A 22,965-nucleotide genomic window follows, 5' to 3' on the forward strand; every position below is an offset into this window, starting at 1 on the left:
AAGCCTGTCCGCCTGTACAAAAGGTACTATGGTCAAGTGAAGTGCAACTGCAAACCATGTCTGGACGATTTCAGGAGGTCTTTTACTCAAGACTAGTCAAAAGTGACAAGTCGAACGTTCGATGCCAGCTAGCGACTATAAATACGTTCCGTGCTCTTCCAAAGAATATTTTCACCCGGATGAATAAAGTTGGGAACTCCAATTCGCGCTGCCATATAAACAGACGATCCGACTGTTGAATGGATATTATTTTTCTAGCAGAGGTTGCGAAATGTTCCACGGATGCTCCGACACTGAAACTCTCAACCTCTAATCCGTTTCATTTCACACGCAACTACTGTCCAAGACAGAAGAAGCGGGGTCGGGTCACAAAGCAAAGGTTCAACCATCAGATGTCATCTCATGCGCAGTAAAGCACGGCGTCAAATGTGTAGAGGTCACGATATTCTGATAAAAAAGGCATAGCGTCCCGCATTCTCATTTACCCCGCCCCCTTTTTAGTTCTCGCTTAAATGACAGGATGTGGGGCCTTGCTTTGAAAACCATCGGCTTCTGCACAGGCATCTGGTATGATTAACTCTAAATTGTATAGATAATCAACAAAGCGAGAAGAATGTAATGTACCTGAGAAATGAAGCAGAATCAATCCTCAAGAACAAGTCCAGAACCTTAGTTTCAGCCCAATGGCAATGAAGACTTTCACTCCTCATGCAGTCTGACTTTACGTTTGGCAACACACCGCTTCACCCTGGAGTTTCTACATGATTCCTGCCTATCTTATTGTCTATAATCCTTTGACGGCGAGTCTGCGGCCGAGTATGTCCTCCGAGCGAAAGGTGTATACTGAGGCGAGAGGCGACTTGATTCGGTAACAGGGACTTGGTAATCTAGCCCTTTAAAGGTTAGCTCAGACATATCAAAGTTGATTCAAGATTGAATGGCAAGTAAGAGACTTTGCGTACTTGATGAAGCTGCTATGCTGTGCAAAGAAATATAAGCGATCAAGATGGTGAGGAGGTTGACAACTGTGCCAAAAAGGAGGAAGACGATAGCCAAGGCTGTGTCTGAGGGTACTGTTAAACAGACCAGCTTCAGGGTATGCCTAGGTAATTAAGCAGTACAGTTGTTATTTTTCAAGACAGCCAAAGTTATGTTCTCTTGCACGAAAGGAGTGAGGGAAGCATCCAAAATAGTGACTGACCCATTTTGCAAAGGTTTAATATCTCGAGAATCGATTCTGTACGTGTGTATCGAAAAACCTCGGGAGTTCTTGGTACATGTGCAATGTTTTGATGGTGCTTTGACAAATGTTTGTATGTATCAGGCCAGGCATGAAGTTATAGAGTGCTATTGTTTGAATTTCAAAACACTGGACTGGCCGCTGGTTTGAAACTTTGAAGCCAAAAGCCGGGGAATGCGGCTTATATGCCATAATTCCGTACTTTTTGTACGACGGCAACACAAGCAAACCGCAAGGCTCTCACCAAACGCTTTAATTTGTCCCGTGACAAGCGTCTTTGGAAGGAAGATGATAGAGATAAGAAATTTTCATAATATATTCGTTAACGCTCGTAGGCAGGGAGCAAATTAAGAAATGTGATGAACAAATGTCACTATCTAAGAGTTTGAGAGAGGAATGTCCCTGATGGTGTAGCCACTGACCGACATCCGAACGACGTAACACGAGAACGATCCAATAAGAGCAAGTGGTCCGCATTTGACCTCGCTTGCAACTTCATGCATGTGACTCGCAGCTGAGACAGGCTAATATTGATGGAATATGGTGTAGTTACATAGTAAGGAATAAGGCTGAGTAGTTGATCAGAAGGAGCACTGAACACGGCGAAAGGCTGAGTGCATTAATTTTACATATTGTTGGTGGAGGGACAAGGCTTCTACGAAGATGGTTTCAACCTGGATCCTAATCAGCTCAATTTTACTGCGGATGTTCAAGGTCAATTTGTGCATCCATAGCTCAGTGTTGACCCAAAGACGTGGAAATACTGATTCTAAAAGTCGTGCTAATTCAGGGGCTCGCTTAGGCTGTCTCTTCAAACTCCAAAGTGAACATAAGGGGCCCAATACTGCGGATTCTCTTGCGATAACTTCTGAATTCCCGTCATGATCAACTTTGCGTCTCTCCCTGCCCTTTTGCCTTCTTTCTTTTCACCTTCATTTGTTTTCGTGACATTCTCATTGCAAGGCGACTGGCTCGCCGCACCCATTGCTCTTCGCTCTTCCACATATCCATCTCGCAGCGCCCTGACAGCACGATGAAGCCCTCGGTGTACGGCTTTATCTGTCATGCCTTCATCTTGAATCGTCTCGTATAGTACTCTCGCAACATCCACGCAGTGTCGGTCTGATACTTCCCAGAGGGTTCCAATAACGTGGCGAAAACCGGCGAGCTGGAATGCACTGATGAGATGAATACCCTCGTCAAGTAGTCCTTTGGCTTTGTTAGCACCAGTGGAGCAGGCGGACAGGTATCCTAGGAATGGCGGATTATTTGCCATATTGGAGTCTCGAAGATCTCCCACTGTCAAAGGATTAGTTTTCCAGTCGTCAAGGAGTAGACAACTCCGAGATGGGTCTGAGGGATCGGTTTGTCCGTGGCCAGCGAAATGGAAGATGCAGCAGGTGCTCATATACCTCAACACCTCTTTTCTGGAACGAGCGGGTTGGACTGTCTCTAGCCCCATCGATGCGCAAAGGTCATCCAGCATCTCCACCTCTTCTGCTGCATATGGGAGATCTGAGTTTACATGAAGCCCGGGAGTCTTTGACATTCCAACTAATAGAGAAATGTCAGGACTTTTCTTCCTATCATCAGGGACATCGGTCACTGGCTGTTGTCGAACATCGTTGCGGCGACCATATATCAAGGCTTTGACAGAAGAACTGTAGGAAGAAATAACTCTGTCGATCACTGTTTCGGTAGAACCTCTGAAATGATATCCCGAAGCATGGATCGGGAGCTGAGTAAGTGCGCCAGTTGGTATCCACCATAAATGTGGCCAATCATCATCAGATGGCGTTTGCTTGAACCCCAATGCTTCTAGCACGGGACGTGCGACAACGTCCCAAAGCCACTCTAGCAAGGAAGAGGTAACTCCCACCGCATTGAGTACCATCGCGTGTTCATTTACTTCTCTTTCATGAAGATTTGGCAGCTCCAATACTTTGATTTCAGAGCTAGTGATGAGAAAAGCGTCGCACCGATATCGACTGACATTTATGACAGCAATAGGACCTTTGCTAGCAGCAGCTTTGATTTGATCCACTGTGGGGGGAAGCAGGAATCCTTCAAAATTCGGTAATTGACGTATTTTGGCAAGAACCTCTTTGAACTTCTGATCTGTCTCTTGACTGCGCTTTGCTTCCAATTTGGCCAATGGTAGATTGTCGATATCTGCTAAAGATATAGGTCCTTCGTTTGGAGCATCAAGCTCATCCCGGAGAGACGTAAATTGTTCGGCCAATTTAGGGTGATTTTCTCTCAGCTCCGTGATATCAGTCCGCATTTCCAAGATCAAGCCCGAAATAACACCACGACCGAGCTCCAGGAGTGTTAAAGCATCAGATGCTTGTTTCTTTGCGTTCAGGGCAGCACCGGCTCCACGAGCAGCCAAACCAGCAAAATGACCAAGTGTGTATTGCTTATCAGAATGCTTCAGTGATCTCGGGCTCACCACTGGGAGCAGGTTCAGTCCTGCTTCATAGAAAAACGTCGAATCTTCCCAATTCTGCTGATCAGCACGCACCCTGGCAGCACTATCTGCGCACAGTATACGATGCGTTGGTATAGAATTCTCACATCCAAGTCCTGCTTTGAAAAGTACACAGGCTTCTTCCAAGTCTTGGTCGTCACCAAGTTCTGAATTTCGATAAAGGTGGTGGAATCCAGCTTTGTAAAATATTCTGGCTCGGTCAGCGTTACTTGGGGGCAGCACTTCGACAGCAGTCTTGATAATCTCCACAGTTTGGTTGAGATGATAGGCCTTCCCCGTCTCTTTGAACAGTCTTTCATGACATGTTGAAAGGAGGAAACAGAATCTATGTCGACCGTGGAAACTTGGGGGCGTCGAGGTAAGTGCCAATTCCAGCAATTCCACCGCACGTTCCAGGTCTTTGACAGATCCTCTCAAGTCAAACCTGCCAACAAGAGCGCTTGCAAGGTTACTCATCGTAATAATGCGACCAGAGTCGTTGTCAGCTGCAGTTGCAAGTGCAGTTTCTGTTGCCTCGATCGAAGCATCTTTGTCTTCTGGATTCTGAGTACGTACGAACTGTAAATCGAGAAGTTTCCCAAGGTTGGCAAAACATAATGAGCGGAAGGGACTGTGAGGCAAAATTGCAGCTGTAGCCATTTTTCCATATTTCAAAGCGCGGGCTAGATCATCCATCGATTCTGTTACCTCAAATCGCTTGCTAAGTGCTGTTGCAAAGCTGCTCAAACTGCTAGCGTAGATAGGACTGTCGGGAGTCAAAAGGGTGACCACCTCTTCAAAGGTTTCGATTATTCGTTTCAGATCATCTTGATTGCCCGTTTGGTCATATCGGACATTGAGGATATATGCAAAATTAGTGAGGAAGCTTGACCTTTCCGGATGTTCCGGCGCAAGAGCGTCTAACACCCTTTCACCTACTTCAACGGCTCTGTTGAGATCCTCTCTTTGTCCGGTCTGAGCGAACCTTAAGCTGAGTATGCTGCCGAGATTTGTGAGATTCTTAAGCTGGTCAGAATCATGCAAATTGATCTCAACTATAGACATTTCTGCAAACTCGACTGCCCGATCCATATCTTCTATTGATTTGCTGGTGTGTTCGAATCGGGAGATCATCCAGCCTGCTAAATCAGCATACCAGCGTTGTCGGCGATCGGAATCCGTTGCGATCTTGAGGACTGTTTCGAGAGTCTCAATAGCTTCATTGAGATCCCCGATTGTTGGTTTGAACTCATACCGCACCCTCAAAGTTGTTGCTAAGTTGCTCAAAAGGCCACTATAATTTTTGTGGTCATCGTGGTCAACCTCTGTGACGGCTAATCGAGCAAGAGTTATTGAACGATCTAGATCTGGGACATCTTCGAATCTTTTGAACCGTTTATCGAGCAAGGTTGCGAGTTCAACCAACCAGTGAAGCCGACGAGCATGATCGGGTGCGGTGATCAAAGCTGTCTCGCGGATCTCAATGATCTGATTTAGATCTTCTGTTGTTGACGTCGCATCAAATCTTGTTTTCAGCAACCGTGCTAGCTTGTCTTGGTGGAGTGTTTGACTTGGAACATCGTCGACTGTAGTATACTTGACGGCAAGGTTGGCTACTCCCACAGCACGGTCTAAATCTTCGATCGCTCCATTTTCGTCGAATTTCAGTTCGGCCAGGTCTCTGAATTGATACAACCACTCTACTCGATCATCGATTCTAGTCTCAACAGCTAGGATCATGTCTCGATTTTCGAGTACGTGATCGAGATCCTCTCTAGCTTTCGTGAATGCCCAACGCTTAAGCATCAAATTGTCGAGGGTGAAGAGCTGCTGTGTTTTATCATGACCTTCGGAAGTTCTTAGCGCCACTGCCTTCTCTACAGCTTCGATTCCACGATCAAGATCCTCTTTTTCTCTTGCAACAGAGAACCGATTCCCTAGGCTTGCCCCGAGAAAGTCCAAGCGATTAGCTCGGTTGTCGTAATCGTCGTAAGTTGTGAGAGAGACGGCCATATCGATGGCTTCCACGACGTTATTTAGATCTTCTGGATCTCTTGTCTGCATGTAACGCGTTTGCTGGAGTTCAGCCAGCTTTGCGAAGTGCCTGGCTTGTTGGACATTGTCGTCAAAGGTTATGGCTATCATCTCCTCTGTAATACCAATAGAGGTAGAGAGATGAGTTAAGTCACCACTGGCCTGAAATAGTTGCTTGTAGCAGAAGGACAAGATCTCCATTGCCGCCAGTCGTTGGGGATGATCAGAACTCGCAATGATCAACCAAGCTTTGGTCTTGTTGATTAAGTAATACAGGTTTTCATTATTCACAACTCCAATCCCGTGCGACTCGAACCAATCATCATTTATTGTCACGTCCTCGTTTCGTTCGTCTGCCTGTATCTTGTTTGCCACAAGAAGATCTAGCGAATTGTTAGTGCATGTTCTTGATAGAGTACTCGAACCAGAGAAGCCGACTTGCTCCGCTGGACGATCCCGACGCCTCAACTTCTAACAATTCTTTGGAGCATTGACAAATCTGACGTACTGTGGATCCCCGAACGATGTGACTTCTTTGGATCATCACTTGCAGTTTCTGCAATCCAGCCTTCTGCTTGCAGGATCGCTGCCTCTAGATGCTCAATGGATCCAGTCCGCGTGAAGTTGAGGAGGAGAACATAGATATACAGCTCAATCCCATCTTCATCGTGATCCTGCTGTACTTTTATAAAATCGAGTAATTCCTCATCGCTCATCTCGTGAATGATAGTCGCCATCTCTGGGTCGATATCGAAAGGATCCATGTTCGCGAGTTGATTCTTACATTGGTCAGCTATCACTTATGTTATAAATTGGTTCGCGTCAGACTTACAGACATGGCTGATATTCTTAGAAGTCGTTTGCGATACGAACAAGACAAAAAAGTGATTGTAACACGGTGTATTTGAGTCTCGGTCGAGGGTTTATTTTTCAGGCGTGGTGTGCACCGAACAATTGGAAAAATGTATTGAAAAGAATCGTTCAAAGAGGTTGTTATCTTACTGATGTGCGAAATATTTGGTAGACCGCTTCTTCACGAGGCTGTGTCTTCACTATGATCTATTCATAATATATTAGGCTTTGATGCATAAGATGCACAACACACATGTCAAAGACGGCTTGCCCGGAAGACCTACGAGTCGGGCGTGGATTGCTAGCTGAAGTATTTGCCGAGTAACAACTATGCCTTGGGCTGAGTGGCTTGGACCTGTGGATCAATCCAGTTGCCGCTCTTTGATCGCGTAAGCCTATTGTTACGATGCACGTCGACATGGCTCTTCATTTTTCACAGCCTCTTCTCGCTGTTCGTGATTCACTTTGCAAAAAAAAAAATATCCTAATGAGAATAAGACGATGAATTGGCTCGCCACACTTCAAAGCAACTATAGCCCTCAGCACATTGAATTGCGAATCTCCCTTCAAGAATTGTGACCCTGAAAATTCGAAATGTTTGGCATCGCTGCCTAGATGCCGCAAGTATGCAGTTTCGGGTCGCACAACAAGCGACATTTGGTTGATTGGGCTTTCAAATTACGCCTATCGTAACGCTTGAAGCATGGCAACGAATCAGGTAGTAATATGAAAAGACGGCTGAGCATGATCTGACAACACCAAAGCTAAAGTTCGCATCATCACTGCAAGGCTCTCGTAGGAAATACGAGGGGCAAAAAGAGTTCCCAAATACGGCCAGATGTAGTTCGGCGTGATTTATCTAGGTTTCCAAGCCCATCATCCACACCAGCCAGTTGTGCACAGAAGTCAACTTGAAAATCAATTTGGAGAATAGATATCTCCTCGTCAAATTGTTTCCTTTCGATACTTATGATGGACGACTCTCCGGCCCACTGGGCTATACTTATTGGTAATGATTTCTACGAAGATGCACCTCTTCGTGGTTGCGTCAACGATATAAACCTCGTCAAGAAATATCTCGAAGGGGAGAAATCAATCATTCATATCGATGTCTTGGTCGCGAGTATTCCTGATGCAACCACTTCGGCAACACATCGGCCGGTCGAAGAACCAGAATCATGGCCAACGCTCCAGAATGTCATTCTCAGTCTCAGGAGAGTCACCGAGAAAGCAAGTTCTAGAGATTTTGTCTACATACATTACTCTGGCCACGGAGTAACCAACAAAGGCGAACCAGAAATGTTCAACAGTAACAAAGACACTGGCGATGTAGCTCTTGTGCTATTTGATGACACGGGGTGCTCCTATCTTGAGGGGCAAGAACTAGCATCATTACTGAAGGATATGGCAGATAAGGGGCTGTTCGTTACTCTGGTCCTCGACTGCTGTTTCTCTGGAGGTTTCGTGCGCAAAACTCTTCGAAAAGAACCTGGAATACGAAGTTTGCCTTACAAATCTGCTCTTGGCACAAGTTCCCAGACAGCTGGTACAAACAATGCAATTGATCAAAGCAAACAGCTTCTGCGAGACGCACAAGTCAGACCACAATGGCTGATCAACCCGAAGAATTACACCGTCTTCTCCGCTTGCGGTCCGCATGAGACTGCAGAAGAGCTCACATTTAGTAATGGTCAGAAATATGGTGCCCTCACTATTTTCCTGGTCTTTGCGCTCAATCAGTTGAGGAGAGCAGGAACTGAAGTTACCCATGATTCCTTGTACCGTCAACTCTGCATTAACTTCCACATTTCCTGGCCTAGGCAGACACCGATGCGGTATGGAAACTCGAACCTTTCTTTCTTTGGGAAGCTCAAGTCAGGACGGTCTATGAAATTCTTTCCTGTCTTCATGGTACCCAATGATAACACCTTGCAGATAGGAGCAGGTGAAGTACACGGTGTATGTGAAGGCGATGAATATGCTGTGTACCCATTCAATTCTAGCGAAGACGGTTTGGACTTTGAGGACTTGCGCGTCTTCACAGCTAAAGTTGAAACCACTCATACCCTCACATCAGACCTCGTGTCAATTGAACCAATATCAACGATAGGATCTGTGAAGACCCCATGGAAAGCCAGATTGATAAAGTCACTGTCATCTTGGAAGGTACCGATTTGCATCAACGTTGGCCCCGTTGATGCCGAATCTTGGTTGGAAGCCGCTCAACATAGACGTTATCTCTCTATTGCCATGGATGGTATAGAAGGGCAGGAGGCTTTATTCAATGTCGTTCCCAATGACGAAAACGAGTATCAGATCCTCAACCAGTCCAAGGGAGCAATAGCGAGTCTACCAAAAGTCAATGCAAAGAGCGACGATGCCTTGACTCGAGTTATGGATATCTTGGAGCATGTCGCTACTTTCAAATATTTCGCAAATATCGATAATCGCCTTCCAAGCATACCATTCGAACGATCATTCAAAGTTCGCCTCCACGATAAAGCAGGGAAGGAATTGGGATTACAGGGACTTATAGAGGTGGGAGAAGATGATGAACTGTGTCTGACTATCGAAAATCTGAGTGACGACACCATCTATCTATCTGTGTTTGATCTGGGACCATCTTGGCAGATCGACAACTTACTATCTCAACTGGGAGGCGGCGGGTTCAAGGTTCTACCACCAAAAGGAGAAGTATGCACAGGCCGCGAAGAAGTCAAATGGGGAATGTGCGTGCCAGATTCGTTCAAGAGCCGGAATATGTTCCAATGCGACGACATCTTGAAAGTGTTTGTTACAAGAAGACCAAGCTCATTTGCGCCTTTGCTATTGCCAAGCATCCCGGGTGCTACACGCTCTCATCAACAGTCATCTCGTGGAACTCGGTCGCCGCTAAATAGGTTCTTATCCGGTCTTTCGGCAGGAAATCGTGGGGAAGGAGACATCTCGGACGAGGCATGGTCAACACAGAGCTTCATCATACAGACGACGTCAAAATCAAACTAAAGGCCAGTGAAGAATTAAAGCATCGTAGGAAGTGTAGCAAGAAAGAACAGAATAGCAAATCATGACAGTGAATACTGCTCTGAGATTAGTGACCCAATGACTCGTCTTTTCCCAATTTTGAACTCTTTTTGTCTCTCCCAAACAGCCAACCAGCTCCTGTGACTTCAACAAACAGAAGTTTCCTGCCATTTGTTGCTCCTCGGCTCGCATAAACAAATGATCATTGAAACTAAGCTGCAACCAGATCCGTCTCTCCCCACTTCCTCCCCTCCTTAGCTGTATATCCCGCGCTATCGCAAAGAGTGTACTTTTTGTTCGCAGTATCTACCGTCTCGATTTTGTAAGGACCTTCCTTTTCGGCACCTTCTACACGAAGTTGCACTAGATCTCCAACCCGAAATTTGCATTGCTGTAATCCTCATTAACACATGTTCCTTCGAAAGCCTGTGACACTGACGAGAGGTTTCGGCTTTTGCTTGATTTTGCCACGGCCGTCATCTCCAAGAATCGTGAATGAGGGAATTTCATCGCTGTTGCACGTGTTAGCTTACTCCAATAACATCAGCTTGGAGTCTTGCACCAATCTAAGAAGTCCATTTTGGACTGTTCAAGGCATTTTCGTGGCTTGCGGTCTTTATTGCAAGACCTTTCTTGGACAAATAAAAGAGCCTCTTCGGTCTCAGGCTGAGGAGTGCCTCGCTCATATTTATGCACGACGACAGTTTTCCTGCCGCGGGCGGATTATGTGAGGCAAGGCTCGGCAACCTGGACGCCTCACTTCACCATAAATTTGCGCCCATTGGGCACCAAGCTTACCAATGAGAGCCGTTTTATAAAAGCAGCAATACAGACAGAAACTCCACTCGGTCAGCCTCTCTTGGGCAGACTCGGCAAGGCTTGCACACAGACATGCAATGCACTCTGCGCTGGCAAAGCCGCATTTCTAAATCATGATATCAAGCATCGAGATTCATAGAATTAACATTCTGTTTGAAGACCGTTACACATCACGACTTCATGCGATAGAAACTTTGAACCAACCAAGTGCGCTGGTAGTTTGCTCCTCCCAAATGCTAAAGCAATCAGCGAAAGGAAGATTATCACGTCAGCCCACATAGCCGAGCATCATGACAGTCCGCTCAGAGAGCGACATTGAGCTCGGAGGTTCAAGTACACGACCTCTTCGCCATTATCTTCTGAAGCTCTCGTCGAAACTTGCACCACACGATATTCGTTACTAACTACTTCAAAGCCGAGCAAAAATCGCCACGAACCTTCAGACTCAACATCCTCTTCGCTTGCAAATCATGGGTATCATCTCTCTTCGCGAAAACCGAGAGATACGAAGTACGACAAACACAAAGTACACTCACTACCTTCCATCACGCGAGTTCATACTTTACTGACAATCAGCAGTTGAAGATTACCGCGAAGGCTACCCAAGATACTCCGCACTCATCGGCGCGGAAAAATCCTTCCACATCTGCCGGCGATTTTCCAACTTACGAGCACGCTTGCTTCTCCTGCAACAAGATAAAATATGCTTGCTCGAGAAACATCTCGAGCAGATTGATCGTGACGAGAAAGCTCCTCTATTCTTGGGGAGTAGTCGATCGGATGTCAATGTCGAGAGGGGTGCTGTTATTGAAGGCATTCAAGTTGCGCTTGAGCGCTATGGTACGTTGTCTAGTCTGACGTGGAGGAATGAGGAAGGCTGATGTTTCGACAGACAATATGGTAGAGAGCAACAACAAGATGCTGAGTTACGAAATAGCAAAGCCACGAGATGTGTTGAGTCTGCAAAACTGGGTCAGCAGTACGGCTTGCTTGGCAAGGGACGAGACTGCGTACTTGACGCAGTGCGAAGATCTGATCTCTGTTGCCTCACCGAGGGACGGAATGGCAGAGCAACTCGAGTCTTGGATTGAGGACATTATTGTTCGTTTCGGAAGGATCTCTTGTAAGGTTGATTTACCCACATTGAGATTGCAGTTCGCTTCAGCTAATCATGCCAAGCTCCTTTCTCGAGACGTGTCCAGAGATTCCTACGTATATATCTTTTCGAGGTCTAAACTGGCACGAATAAGTCGAGGAATAATAGCTTGTCTCGTCATAGCCTTCCTACTGGCTCCAGTGGTGGTATGCAATGCACTTAGCGGGCTGAATTCTCGGTTGATAGTTATCGCAATTGCGACGTTCCTCTTTGTGGTGTTACTCTCGGCAATGATCAAAGCAAAAGCGGTAGAAATGTTTGTCGCAGGAACGACGTGAGTAATCAAGTGCTTCATGGATTATCATGTGAAAGAAAAATATTGACATGATGAATGATTAGGTACGCGACGGTTTTGGTTGTGTTTGTATCCGGCTCAAGTGTAATCACTACATAATAAGTAATAAGGGAAGTACATAAGGATAATAATGGATGATGGAGCATAACCAGTATTATATTCATTTAGCTTGTACCAATACGAGTTCTGTTTCCCTTACAACTTGATTTCAATTCCTTGACGCCCTTGAATGCCGATAATCCTCACTGCTACAGGGAGTCGGCACGGAGCATGTCCTCCACACTTGACTCTCCAGACGGGAGTCAGACATTGGTGTCTGTGTGGCTGGACAAGATCTCACTGATAAAATTGTCAATTCACAAGAAAAGATGCAAGGAGCATATATGCTTACTTTTCCAATTTCCCATGCCGTGAAGCGCAATCCAAAGTACCAGAACAGCAAGTATATTGATCAGGGCGATGAGAAGTCCGATGAGTAGTACGAGTGCTACATCTGAGGAGGCTGTACACATTCGTGAGCGAGAATACGATGATGTATTACAGGATGCAAAACTACGAAGGAGAACTTACCAATCGCCGGCATAGCGAGAATTTTGAAAAAATTTCTTTTTTTCTTGCTCGAGATCTCACGTAGTGAGCGACTCAATTCTATAGGCTTTGGCTTAACAAGAAGTGGAATTGTGATTCATTATATACATAGCACCGAGGCTCCCGGGAAACGGACTATTTGAATGGACTTTGGCGGGGTGCACAAGCAATCAAGATTCTCAGCAGGGTTGTCGCCGCGAGGTCGTCAGGCATCAAGCCCCTGAATGAGCGCGGTTACCCTAACTCCACTTAAGCGAGTGATCTGTCCCCGACGCGGTACCTTCTGACACTGCTGCGCAAAGTGAGGCTGTGATTATGTGATGCATAGCGGCGGCGAGATGTGCTGCGTAACCCCATTCATACACAGAGCTAAGTGAACAAAATTTTGTCACGAAGTTTTGAGCTTATCAAGAATGTTTGGAATCCGAACTTGAAGATAAGATGAGATCTACGTCAACACCACAAAAACAGAACTGTTCGATTCTTTTCTATTTGTAGAGTCTAATCACTCAATCCGAATACTGAACAGATACTCTTTCTTCTAATCTATGCCAATTTCTTGGCATACTCTAGTTCGGAGTCACTCGATGTAGGAAAATATGTATGCTCATGCCGGAAAATTATGCTAGTTCCCGTTGGCTGGTCGTGGCCTGTAGCTGAATTCGCTGTTTTAGAGAGTAGACAAAAGGAAGAGGGAGGAAGGAAGGAACGGACACTTTTCGCGCAGCATAGCGCGCAGAGTGAGGTATGCTAGGAGCATGTTGATGAGGCTGATAATGGTACCAACCAGCCCGAAGGCGATCGCAATTGTGATGTCTATAGAGACTGGAGAGTATGTTAGAGTTGTGATTCATAGTGAGACAGGGGTGAAATAATATGGATTTGGAGACGGCGAGGCTGAGATGTCTTGTACTAGCGACACCAATTAGGAGAAGTAATTTATTTACCCATGGTGATGATGTCGATGGTTTAATGAAGCTGTAAGGGATTAAAGAACGACCAACTGGATGGTGAAGAGAGCGCAAGACCTTCGGGGTGTTGAGCTACATACGGTGGAGATCCGCGTTGAGGATGTCAATCTCATGTGTGATAACAAGGAGAACTACTCCGCTTCTATATATTTTCGTGCGTTCCCCATTTTCAGCGTGGCATAAAGAAGTAACTGCCAATCGGGACACAGGAGTAAACAGGGCCCAATGGGTGTCACTCCAGCCATGGCAAGAAAGCCACTCACGTGGAATACAAAAGTCGTCACTTCTATTGGCCGGAGAGCGCATTACAAGATGCTAGGGCCAGTTCCAACGAGATCTCACCATCGTGACCCGAAAACAATACCTTTATATGGGTAGTAGCCCACCACGACAGTGACAACAGGAAAGTAAGGAGCACAGAGAACACTAGCCAGGCGTCTCTTCAGATAAGAACTTCAACGTCGTTTATGTCTCTATAATCCCAAAACATCTAAAACCTTCAGAAAATCTCATCCACACGCCTCCACGCACGCTTATAGAATCCGTGCAGTCTGCCGTCAATCAACGCTCCTTCTTCTTTCTTCCAAACTCCTCCCCATCCGAGCTGTGTTCGGAAGAACTCCTCGATATCACGTGTCGGTGCTCATGATAGAATCGTGAATTGCCAATGCTAAGCTCGTTGGAAGACTTCGAAGCTCTATCTGATTGATGGATCAGCGATGGGTGTGACTCAGAGGATAGAAAAATACACTAACTGCTTTCCAGAACCATGGCCCTCAAAGTAAGATAAGCGAGCACGACAGCTACAAGGTTGACCAGTGTGCCAAAGAGCCCAAAGACGATGGCTATAATTGTGTCCGAGGATACTATGCAAGAATATCATCAGCAGGAATTACTGAAGTGGAGGAGATAGAAAGCGGAGTTTAAGAAAGAAGAGTTCGATTAAGCACATAGGGTAGTGCTAGCCTTGCGAAGAACTTTAAGGGGTCGTGGAAGAGTAGGTGACCGATAAGACACAACGTTGAAACTTGGAGGTCCACGAACGGTGGAGGGGCTACGTACTCATCTCGATTAAGATAAGTTGCAAGGTAAGTTGTTTTTAGCCTGGACGTGTAGGATTGCTCGTTGGGGTTCATTATTATCGAGGACTCTCAAGACGTATATATAATTATAGGGAACGATGACATACTCAGAGGAAGTGACATGGCTACAGTATGTCTCGATTTCCTCAATGGCGATTACCGGTCTCCTGGTTGAGCTTTGGATAACGGCCTAGCATCCGCTTAACGAGCCCCGCGCAGTGACTGCGCGGGGCTCGTTAAGCGAATTAATTCTAAGCGGCCCAGAAGTGAGCCGTAAGGTGAGCGCGTGTTTCCAATAGGATTGGATAAAACAACAGGAGAAGACAATGGCTCTCTGGCGTTTCGGGAGCCTTGCTAGAGAATGACGTCGAGATACTTCAGAAAGCCTATTATATCAACAGCCGTGCGTAAACGATCATAAGCTGGAGCGCGAAAGACCTTTAAACCACTTAGACTTCTGGGGCGAATGACAAGAAACCTCCCGCAAGACGGCCACAAACCAAAACGAAATGTCAATTTTTCAACACTAATTAGACACAACGGGATAGTCGAATGGAAAAGACTAGGAGTGCAGCCTTTCTGAAAGGAAATCTTGCTTTCCCACCATACAACAATAACACTGGAGTGCTGAATCACCAGAATCTCTGCAACGCAACAATGACGCCCAGGATTCAGTGTGGTGTACCCATGACTAAACACCAATCTCGTCTTCTCAGACTTTCTTCGTGCCTCGTCTCTACCTCCGCTGTACCAAGACAATGATATTTTGCATGCTCAAACCAGCGAGTGATGTTCACGTGATATCAGAAGATGTTGCCAAAGCCAGAGAGGAGAAGAGTCTAGATCCATTTGATATCAGAATTCATAGCAGAAGATAAGAATAATATTTTTCCTCCATTCTGTCGGAACCCGCGTGGCCAGCTGTAACTCGATCTTCAGCTCCTCGAGGCAGAGTTGAGAAATAAGATCGTCCAAACGTCCAAGCAATACCCGATCCCCATCTGACACAATCAGCGGACTGTCCACGAATTTGCGATATCGTTTTGAAGTCCTCATGCGCGTCCACTGATCGATGGCGGCTTTTTCGCCCCCTTCCTTCCCTTCGTACTCGTTTTTGTACATTTTGCGAAATTGTCGAGAGTCAATGGTCATAAGGGTGGTAGCGAAAGTGCAGGAAGTAAGAAGAGAGGCATAGATGAGATAAAGGGTATATCTGGCGTATCGATTCTGGGGCAATAGATCATATTGTTTGGCAAGGGATGGACGTAGGGTTGGACGTGGAGGTTTCGAGATCTCGAAAGGTTTGGCCGTCGTCGAAAATGTAAGTATTTGAGACCGCTGAGCACGATGAGGGAGTTGGATTGCAGCCATGCGCATGTGCTGGGAGTAAATTCGATGACTTAGGGGGTGTATTTCGTTGTAGAGGAATCGTGTTCATGGGACGTGAGCTACCGCTCGGTGACAGAGATTGGAAAACTTGTTGGTAAAGAAGGATAATAAACGTGGGGACAAGATAACATATTTGAAGGGAGCCACAGGAATGTGAAACATGATAGCTCTACGCCTAAGGGAATCTTGCAAGCTCAATATTGGATCGAGTCGTGATTTGCTCTCTGACCATCCGAGAGACTTCCATGTCCAAGAATTTGCACAAGGGTGCCCATAATTCCGATTCCAACCGCTCTCGTTCGTATGGTGAGAGATTGGCTTCATCGAATCGTCTTCTTAGAGTGTCCTTTCGTGTTGATTGTACTGCTGATAGTTGTGCAGCTGCGAGTTCCTTTTCTTGCTCCGAAGGGCGTGTATGAATGACGTGTAATATAGGCAGCACGATAAACGAACTGCAGAACAAGACGATCCAAAGGTTTTTTGCAATGTTGATTCCACGATTGGAAGTGATTTTTTGCCGCATATAGTTTTTGAAGAGGCCGGACCATTTACTACTTGAACTTGCTGAGGACTGTAACAGTAATTTACATGGGGCTTTGAAGCCTCTCGAAGCTGAGAAACGGCGTATCATGATGATGTGCGTTCAGGGGCATGATAATTTGTGTTTTGAGTTGACGGCGAGGGATGTGATCGGAATGTGTGCTCGCCGCTTATTTGGTGGTCCAAACTGGACGTCACTTATACAAACGTGAAGTAAGGAGAGTGCTTTTGGGCTTATCGAATCTAGCGGTGCAATGGTGGGATCTGCACGTGATAAACGATCTGAGAGAGAACTCCATAGTGATTATTGTCATTAAGACTTCCTGTGCGGATTCGGAAAGCGGGGCTCCGAACGTGGAACGCGCCGTCAAATCAATGCAGATTTCGATGTAGCCCCAGACGTGTCATTTAGTGATGATCTGGTCCAGTGATCAGAAAGCAGGACAACTTTCTATGAAGCGCGTCTTATTACTCGGCATGATTATGCTGCAGAAGAAAAAGAAAGATGAAAGGAAAGTAGGGATAGCGTCTCAATGATTAAGTGTATGCAGGTTCGAGAAAGTGATGTAGCCACAAGGTTGGCTCGGTCTCGAGTCAATCAAGACCAAGCGAAGAGGGAAACATCTAGTACTTGAGAAGGGGGTGAAAAGGAGATTGTTTGTCAATGACTGAACATCAACTATGTCAGTCTGAAGACCATGAAAGCGGTGACTAACCCTAGTCAACCAGGGGGGAGTGATAATAGCTTTGAATCGACGCAGGAAAGATCGGACTAGAGGAAAAAAGTAGTGACTGATGATTTTGCTTAGGAAGGTCACGCAAGTGCTGTGCACCGGAAGAGAAACTCCAATTGCTTTTCTCGTTTTAAGAACTACTACCTGCTCCTTCTGTTTACTCCCATTTATCGTCGCCCTGCGCAAGAAAATATTTGTGCTTGTGATGGAAGGTCATCGCATTCTTTGGTGGAGCAATGTGGTCTTTATCTGGATGTATTTGTCAGACCAAGATATCGAGAAAGAAGAGATCAGATTGGGATATGAGAGAGCTTACTCTTTTCAGAAGGCATGGCTCGCAGAGTGAGGTATGCGATCAGCATACTGATGAGGCTAATGATGGCGCTGATTAGCCCGAAGGAGATGGCGATCGCTGTGTCTATAGAGACTGTAATACGAGAATTAGCGAAGCGGAGAGTTAGGGGAAGGGTCGTTGAAGAAGTTAGTGATAGAGGGGATATATTATGGGAGAGAATGGCGAGGAAGATAGTGTGAGTAGAAGTGAGTGATGAAGGAAGAAAGGAAATGAACGATGGAAAAAGTGAGTAGGTGAGGCTAAGGCAGTAGCTGGTGCGGGTGGAGGGCGAAGGTTAGATGAGATGTGCTGGTTATACCAATCAAGATTGATGGAGGGAGAAAATGTCTTACCCATGATAATCATCAGTTGGGGATACCTTGTGCGACCGACAGCTCACAAAAGGGGTGTTCGAGATGTGGGAGGAACTGAGGACTATATGTAGCTGGAGATATGCTCGAACTCGAACAGCGAGGCTGACTTCCGCTCGCGTGAATGTACAGATGCACGATTGCAAGAAAGAAGCCAATAAGTGAGGCATAGGTAAAGCCCTACCAGATTTCCCGATATCATGAATTTTGTACGGAAGAATGAGCAACCATCATCTTTAGCAATAGTCGATGATAGCATCCTAACATCACAATACACACCAGACACCAATCGCTTTACTGAAACCGAAAGGCGTGCAGATCTTGTCAGACCGAAATCCTCTAATGGCTCGCTGAGAAGACACTACTGCAGGTAGTTGCTCACTCTAGCAACATGCACAGCGGCTTTCCCGGTCATCCTCCCACTTTTGTACCGCAAGAGAGCCCATCTCGCAGCTCCGCACACGGGCGCAAGGATATGCTGAACTGCATTGCATGACGCCTCGTTTCTCCCGCAACACATCCCGCAACACGTCCCGCAACACGTCTCGCTCGTAACTCGAGAACTCGTGACTCGAGAACTCGTGACTCGAGAACTCGTGACTTGAGAACTCGTGACTTGAGAACTTGTAATTAATTGATGTTAACTTTTTTTAACGTTTTAATCGTCGATGAAATATTTAATTAATTTTATCTTTTTCTATAATATTGCACATTTTCTTCGCAAGTTTAATCTATTTTAATAAATTCAAAATCTCGTTTGATTTTGCATTTAATTACTTTCGAAAGCAGCTTTAATAGTCGGCGTTAAGGCACTCCTGTTGGGGCCCTACCCTACAGTAGGGCCCCAACAGGAGTGCCTTAACGCCGACTATTAAAGCTTTAGTTAAAGAAACTAAGCTCGTTTAAACTACTAAGAAAACCCTCGAATTAACAACCTTCGAAAGCAACTTCACTAGCATAACACGCACCACGCAGTATTTGAAAGAAGGGTCCCCATATCGCTATAATAAAGCTAGTTTACTGCCCAGGAAAGAGAAAAACCCACAAACATCCGTCTCACTGCGCGGCACGTAGGTAAAAGTTCCATACATTGCACCTGAAACTTATCGTGCGAAAATTGGACTCGCTTCATCACAACTTGTCATGATGTCATAAAATATCCACGGCCATTGGTCTTTTGATGAAAGCTGAAAGAAACTTGGGGCTCGAACTCTATGTTTACTGGACAGATGCTATGGCTTTGAAACTTAGTTGTGCGCAATTCTTTTGTTTAGATAAAATGTCAAATCGAGGGGAATACGGTCACTAGCTTGAAACTAAAAGCATTGGGATTCAAGCAGTGGGGAATGGATGGCTAAAGCCTCGTCAAAAGCTGCTCTCAACCTGTTCGGAAAACAACAGAATTTGGGCTCAAAGGCTGATAATCGTTCAAACAACGATTGCCTTTGAACGATATTGAAGACAAGACAAGACATGCAAAGAGCTGCGGAGAAAAGCCAAACATATAGGGAATGATTGAGCAAGAAATTCCTGAACGATACAAGCACTGGGAAGTATTGTACAGAAACTGGATAGAAAGAAGGCGCAAATTTGAAGAGACAATTAAAGACTTTTGATCTAGAGGACTGCTGGACAAGCCTGACGAACTAAAGTTTCCCTCCTGAGAAGCAATCTGCAACACCTTTGTACATCTCCCTAAACTGAGCGAGTTCCGACACCAAGGAGGAGCACTTAAGCAACCTTCTTCCTCTTGCCCTGATCCTCTTCTCTCGATAGAATGACATGAGTATATTCGTGCCCCAACATTTGACGAAAATTCAATACTTGATCATCGTTTTGATCTGTATCATTATATTAACCGAAGATACATACGTATGCCACGCAAGGTAGAGGAAAGTGAGAGGTACATAAAAAAGACCACGTACTAATTTCAATAATTATAGCACAAAGAGTGAGGTACGAGATAAACAGACTAGCAACACCAATAATGATGCTAATAAAGCCCAATATAATGGTGAGAACTGTGCCGGTGGAGACTAATAGGAGTCAGTGGAGATTAGTCGGATCATGTGATTAGTGGGGATCTTACTCGTTTTTTTGTTTGGAGGGAGTTTTTGAGGAGATTTCTTGAGTGATGTGGGTTAGGAAAAACATGTTGAGAAGAAGGTTCGTAGTGTGGTTTTATATGCAACACCATTAGATTGGTGTGAGTGGGGTAGAGGGATGTTGTTGTGAAGAGCCTCAAGAGATGTGACAGAGCCGCACAAGACAGAGCAGAGCCTCAAAACTCCTCGCGAACTATGGTGGACCAGTTCGGTGGAGCAAATGAGAGCATGAGGCTAGTCAATTGGGACATCTGAGGCTCCGTTATGCAATTTGGGATGCTGACAATGCTGGAGAAATCATGCACATGGCGTGGGGCTGCATACTTCGTTTGGCGAATAGTGAGCCAGCGATGGGGGAATAAGAGCCCGCTGTGCGACTATTTCTAGCAGTAGAGCCTCAAATAGCTATCACAAACAAGATTATGGAAGTGAGGGGATCACGTGGATGGTTTGAAACGAGATGGGAAGAATTTAGGTTGAACGAAGACCCTGATCTGAGCGAGGGGTACCCGTCCCTCTCTCATCAGCCGAACAGATAAAACTTAGCAACGCGGACTTACTTCCAATAGGTTTTTGATGAGTTCACCTTGCATCGTAACTTTGTCTGTTCAAGTCAAAGAAAAGAGTCGTAACACGACGGGAAACAATGAACACTTATATTAGTCAATAACATAACTACCAACCATCAGAATTATCATGACATCAGTCTTGAAATTGATTCCTATTGTTACATAGCGTACAAGATTTGAGATTTAGGTAGAGCGTGCCATTTTCCGCGACATTTATCATCGCTCACAATTTCCGATCATGAAATTATGGAGAGCGACGAAGAAGAAGCTAGAGGGAATCAAGAATGCGATATTGCATCTAAAGAAAATCATGACAAGATGTATCAAGCTCGCAAACAACAAGAGTAAAGGCAAGAGCGTCGGGCCGCTTCAGCACTCTCCTCAGATTCCGAGCTTTGCCACTGCCTAAGCTCACCGCAGCAAGCAGGTAACTTTGCAGAGAAACAGCGTAGATGAAGCGTACATGTAAAGACATCATAAAGCACTTTTCGTAATAGGAAGTAATAAATAATCCTAACTAGATGACCAACTTTCCACTCCCTTAGAAAGCTGATGTACATCCGCCTTGACAGTGCGAATTCCAGCATGAAAAATCAGACGGCTAACTCTCCTTCTTCTTCTTCCCTTGGTCTATATCTCTCGGCAAAGCGACATAAGTATGCTCATGTCTCAATACGTGACTAAAGTCCAAGACTCGATCCTTGTTTTGGTCTGCAAACCGGAATTAGTTTGATATCCATGTCATTAGAAGCTATGCGAGCGTACTGCTTTCAATAGTCATAGCTCGAAGAGTGAGGTACGCCACGAACAAGCTAGCGAAGCTAATAATGATGCTGATAAGGCCGAACGCGATTGTGAGAATTGTATCGATCGAGGCTGCAGGGATAGTGTCAGTATAGAGCGGGTAAATAAGCGTAATAAGGAAGGCAAAGGTAGACAAGGCTGAGTGAAGTAATGCATAAAGCAAAGACGCTTACCCATGCTTGCGAATATAAATCCGACAACAGATAGTAGGAAATGAGATTGAAAGATGCCGATACTGGGAGGACGGACATTCAAATAGTAATTGGTGCGATCGATCAAGCGAATCATTTCCAGCACTTGCATCTTCTTTGGGAGTAACTTTTTAGTTGAAAATTTGGTGGACATCATACACCTTGTCGCATCCTGCAGCTGCAGTCTGGAGCGTTGACGTGCCCAATGAGATCTGCAGGGTGGCGTTCTAGACGCATGACGCACGTAGAGGACTGGTGGTACATCGCTTTGCGAGAAACATTTCAGTGTTGCTCGGAAACAGGGGTGCGATGTCAGCACCAATATCCGCTCGGGAAAAAAAAGGCCATACCTTGGCCAAGGAATAGCTTGTCAGGCTTTCCCGAAGACTTAATGAAGTTTGGGGCGGGATATATTTTGTATGGAATGATAGGCCACAAAACTTCTATCGCCGGCGGTGCGGCATTCCTGTATCCCGAGAACAGTCCATCCTTCCAACGTTACAACCTAGACTCGGGATCCCGGTTCTCGAGACACCATAGACTGAAGAAGGGGGAGAAGTGAACACAAAGAGAAGTATAGAAGCTATGTTCTTTTGTGAGGAACAGGCTGCTTCGGGCGCAGCGGCTAAGCAGTGGAGAGGGAATCAAGAATGCGATATTGCGACTAAGAATGTTCGTGACAGGATGTAGTAAGCTCACAAACAACAATAGCAAAGGGAGGAAACTTCGCAGAGTAACAGCGTGAACGAAGCGTAAACATAAAGATATCATGAACCATTTTTCGCGACAGGAACTGGTGAATTTCTCTGACCAGACGGAGAACGCCCCGGTCCTGCCTTTCTAGAAAAACCTTAAAATGGTGATGTACGCCCTCTTGGACGCTCCGAACTCCAGTATGAAAACAAGCCTCTAACTCTCCTTCATTTCGCCTTGGTCTATATCTCTCGGCAAAGCAACATAAGTATGTTCATGCCTCAAGACTTGATTGAAATCTGGGACTCGCTCATCGTTCTGGTCTGCGTCTTGCATCAGTCGAAGGTCAAAACAAGTTGGGAATGAAGACGCGGTAAAAGTAGACGGAGAGTGTTACTGCTTTCCATTTTCATTGCTCGTAGAGTAAGGTAAGCAATGAATAAGCTAGCGAAGCTAATGATGATGCTGATGAGGCCAAAGACGATTGTGAGTATAGTATCGATCGACACTAAAGGAGTGGGAAATGTAATATAAGACACGCAGAACAATATATCTTTCCAATCAAAAATTGAGCTCACGTGACATAGGCTTTGGTGCCCCGATTCAAGCTGTTCAAGCTTCCTCTCTCTGGACTTCTCGCATAATTAGAACCCAAACACGGAAAAACAACCACCCGTCCCCTATCTTCTCCCCTCTCCTTTCCA

At 45.5% G+C, this 22,965-nt stretch overlaps 6 protein-coding genes across 6 annotated transcripts; 2 read left to right on the forward strand and 4 right to left on the reverse strand.

The window, feature by feature from the left end:
• Positions 1–1,994: 1,994 nt before the first annotated feature.
• Positions 1,995–6,816, reverse strand: LY89DRAFT_656612 (uncharacterized protein). The gene is made up of 6 exons (XM_018212395.1): positions 6,577–6,816; positions 6,253–6,523; positions 4,966–6,127; positions 4,156–4,695; positions 2,190–4,023; positions 1,995–2,105 (listed from the first exon to the last, which is right to left on the reverse strand). Exons 1-6 carry the CDS (start codon positions 6,580–6,582, stop codon positions 2,052–2,054), a joined length of 3,867 nt encoding a protein of 1,288 aa, XP_018064354.1. The 5' UTR covers positions 6,583–6,816; the 3' UTR covers positions 1,995–2,051.
• Positions 6,817–7,378: 562 nt separating this feature from the next.
• LY89DRAFT_267866 (uncharacterized protein) lies at positions 7,379–9,846 on the forward strand. The gene has a single exon (XM_018206332.1). The coding sequence runs from the start codon at positions 7,566–7,568 to the stop codon at positions 9,600–9,602; it is 2,037 nt and encodes a 678-aa protein (XP_018064355.1). The 5' UTR covers positions 7,379–7,565; the 3' UTR covers positions 9,603–9,846.
• Positions 9,627–10,296, reverse strand: LY89DRAFT_689876 (uncharacterized protein). The gene is made up of 3 exons (XM_018215990.1): positions 10,183–10,296; positions 10,060–10,132; positions 9,627–10,011 (listed from the first exon to the last, which is right to left on the reverse strand). Exons 1-3 carry the CDS (start codon positions 10,197–10,199, stop codon positions 9,832–9,834), a joined length of 270 nt encoding a protein of 89 aa, XP_018064356.1. The 5' UTR covers positions 10,200–10,296; the 3' UTR covers positions 9,627–9,831.
• A 242-nt stretch (positions 10,297–10,538) lies between these two features.
• LY89DRAFT_689877 (uncharacterized protein) lies at positions 10,539–12,053 on the forward strand. Its single transcript, XM_018215991.1, has 6 exons — positions 10,539–10,772; positions 10,855–10,965; positions 11,019–11,279; positions 11,332–11,567; positions 11,619–11,869; positions 11,935–12,053. Exons 1-6 carry the CDS (start codon positions 10,730–10,732, stop codon positions 11,987–11,989), a joined length of 957 nt encoding a protein of 318 aa, XP_018064357.1. The 5' UTR covers positions 10,539–10,729; the 3' UTR covers positions 11,990–12,053.
• A 3,894-nt stretch (positions 12,054–15,947) lies between these two features.
• On the reverse strand, positions 15,948–16,648 carry LY89DRAFT_267882 (uncharacterized protein). The gene has a single exon (XM_018206333.1). The coding sequence runs from the start codon at positions 16,549–16,551 to the stop codon at positions 16,096–16,098; it is 456 nt and encodes a 151-aa protein (XP_018064358.1). The 5' UTR covers positions 16,552–16,648; the 3' UTR covers positions 15,948–16,095.
• Positions 16,649–17,302: 654 nt separating this feature from the next.
• LY89DRAFT_689878 (uncharacterized protein) lies at positions 17,303–18,177 on the reverse strand. The gene is made up of 3 exons (XM_018215992.1): positions 17,882–18,177; positions 17,511–17,621; positions 17,303–17,443 (listed from the first exon to the last, which is right to left on the reverse strand). Exons 1-3 carry the CDS (start codon positions 17,883–17,885, stop codon positions 17,352–17,354), a joined length of 207 nt encoding a protein of 68 aa, XP_018064359.1. The 5' UTR covers positions 17,886–18,177; the 3' UTR covers positions 17,303–17,351.
• Positions 18,178–22,965: the final 4,788 nt, after the last annotated feature.

The sequence above is a fragment of the Mollisia scopiformis genome (assembly GCF_001500285.1).
Source record: "Mollisia scopiformis unplaced genomic scaffold LY89scaffold_27, whole genome shotgun sequence".
NCBI lineage: Eukaryota > Fungi > Ascomycota > Leotiomycetes > Helotiales > Mollisiaceae > Mollisia > Mollisia scopiformis.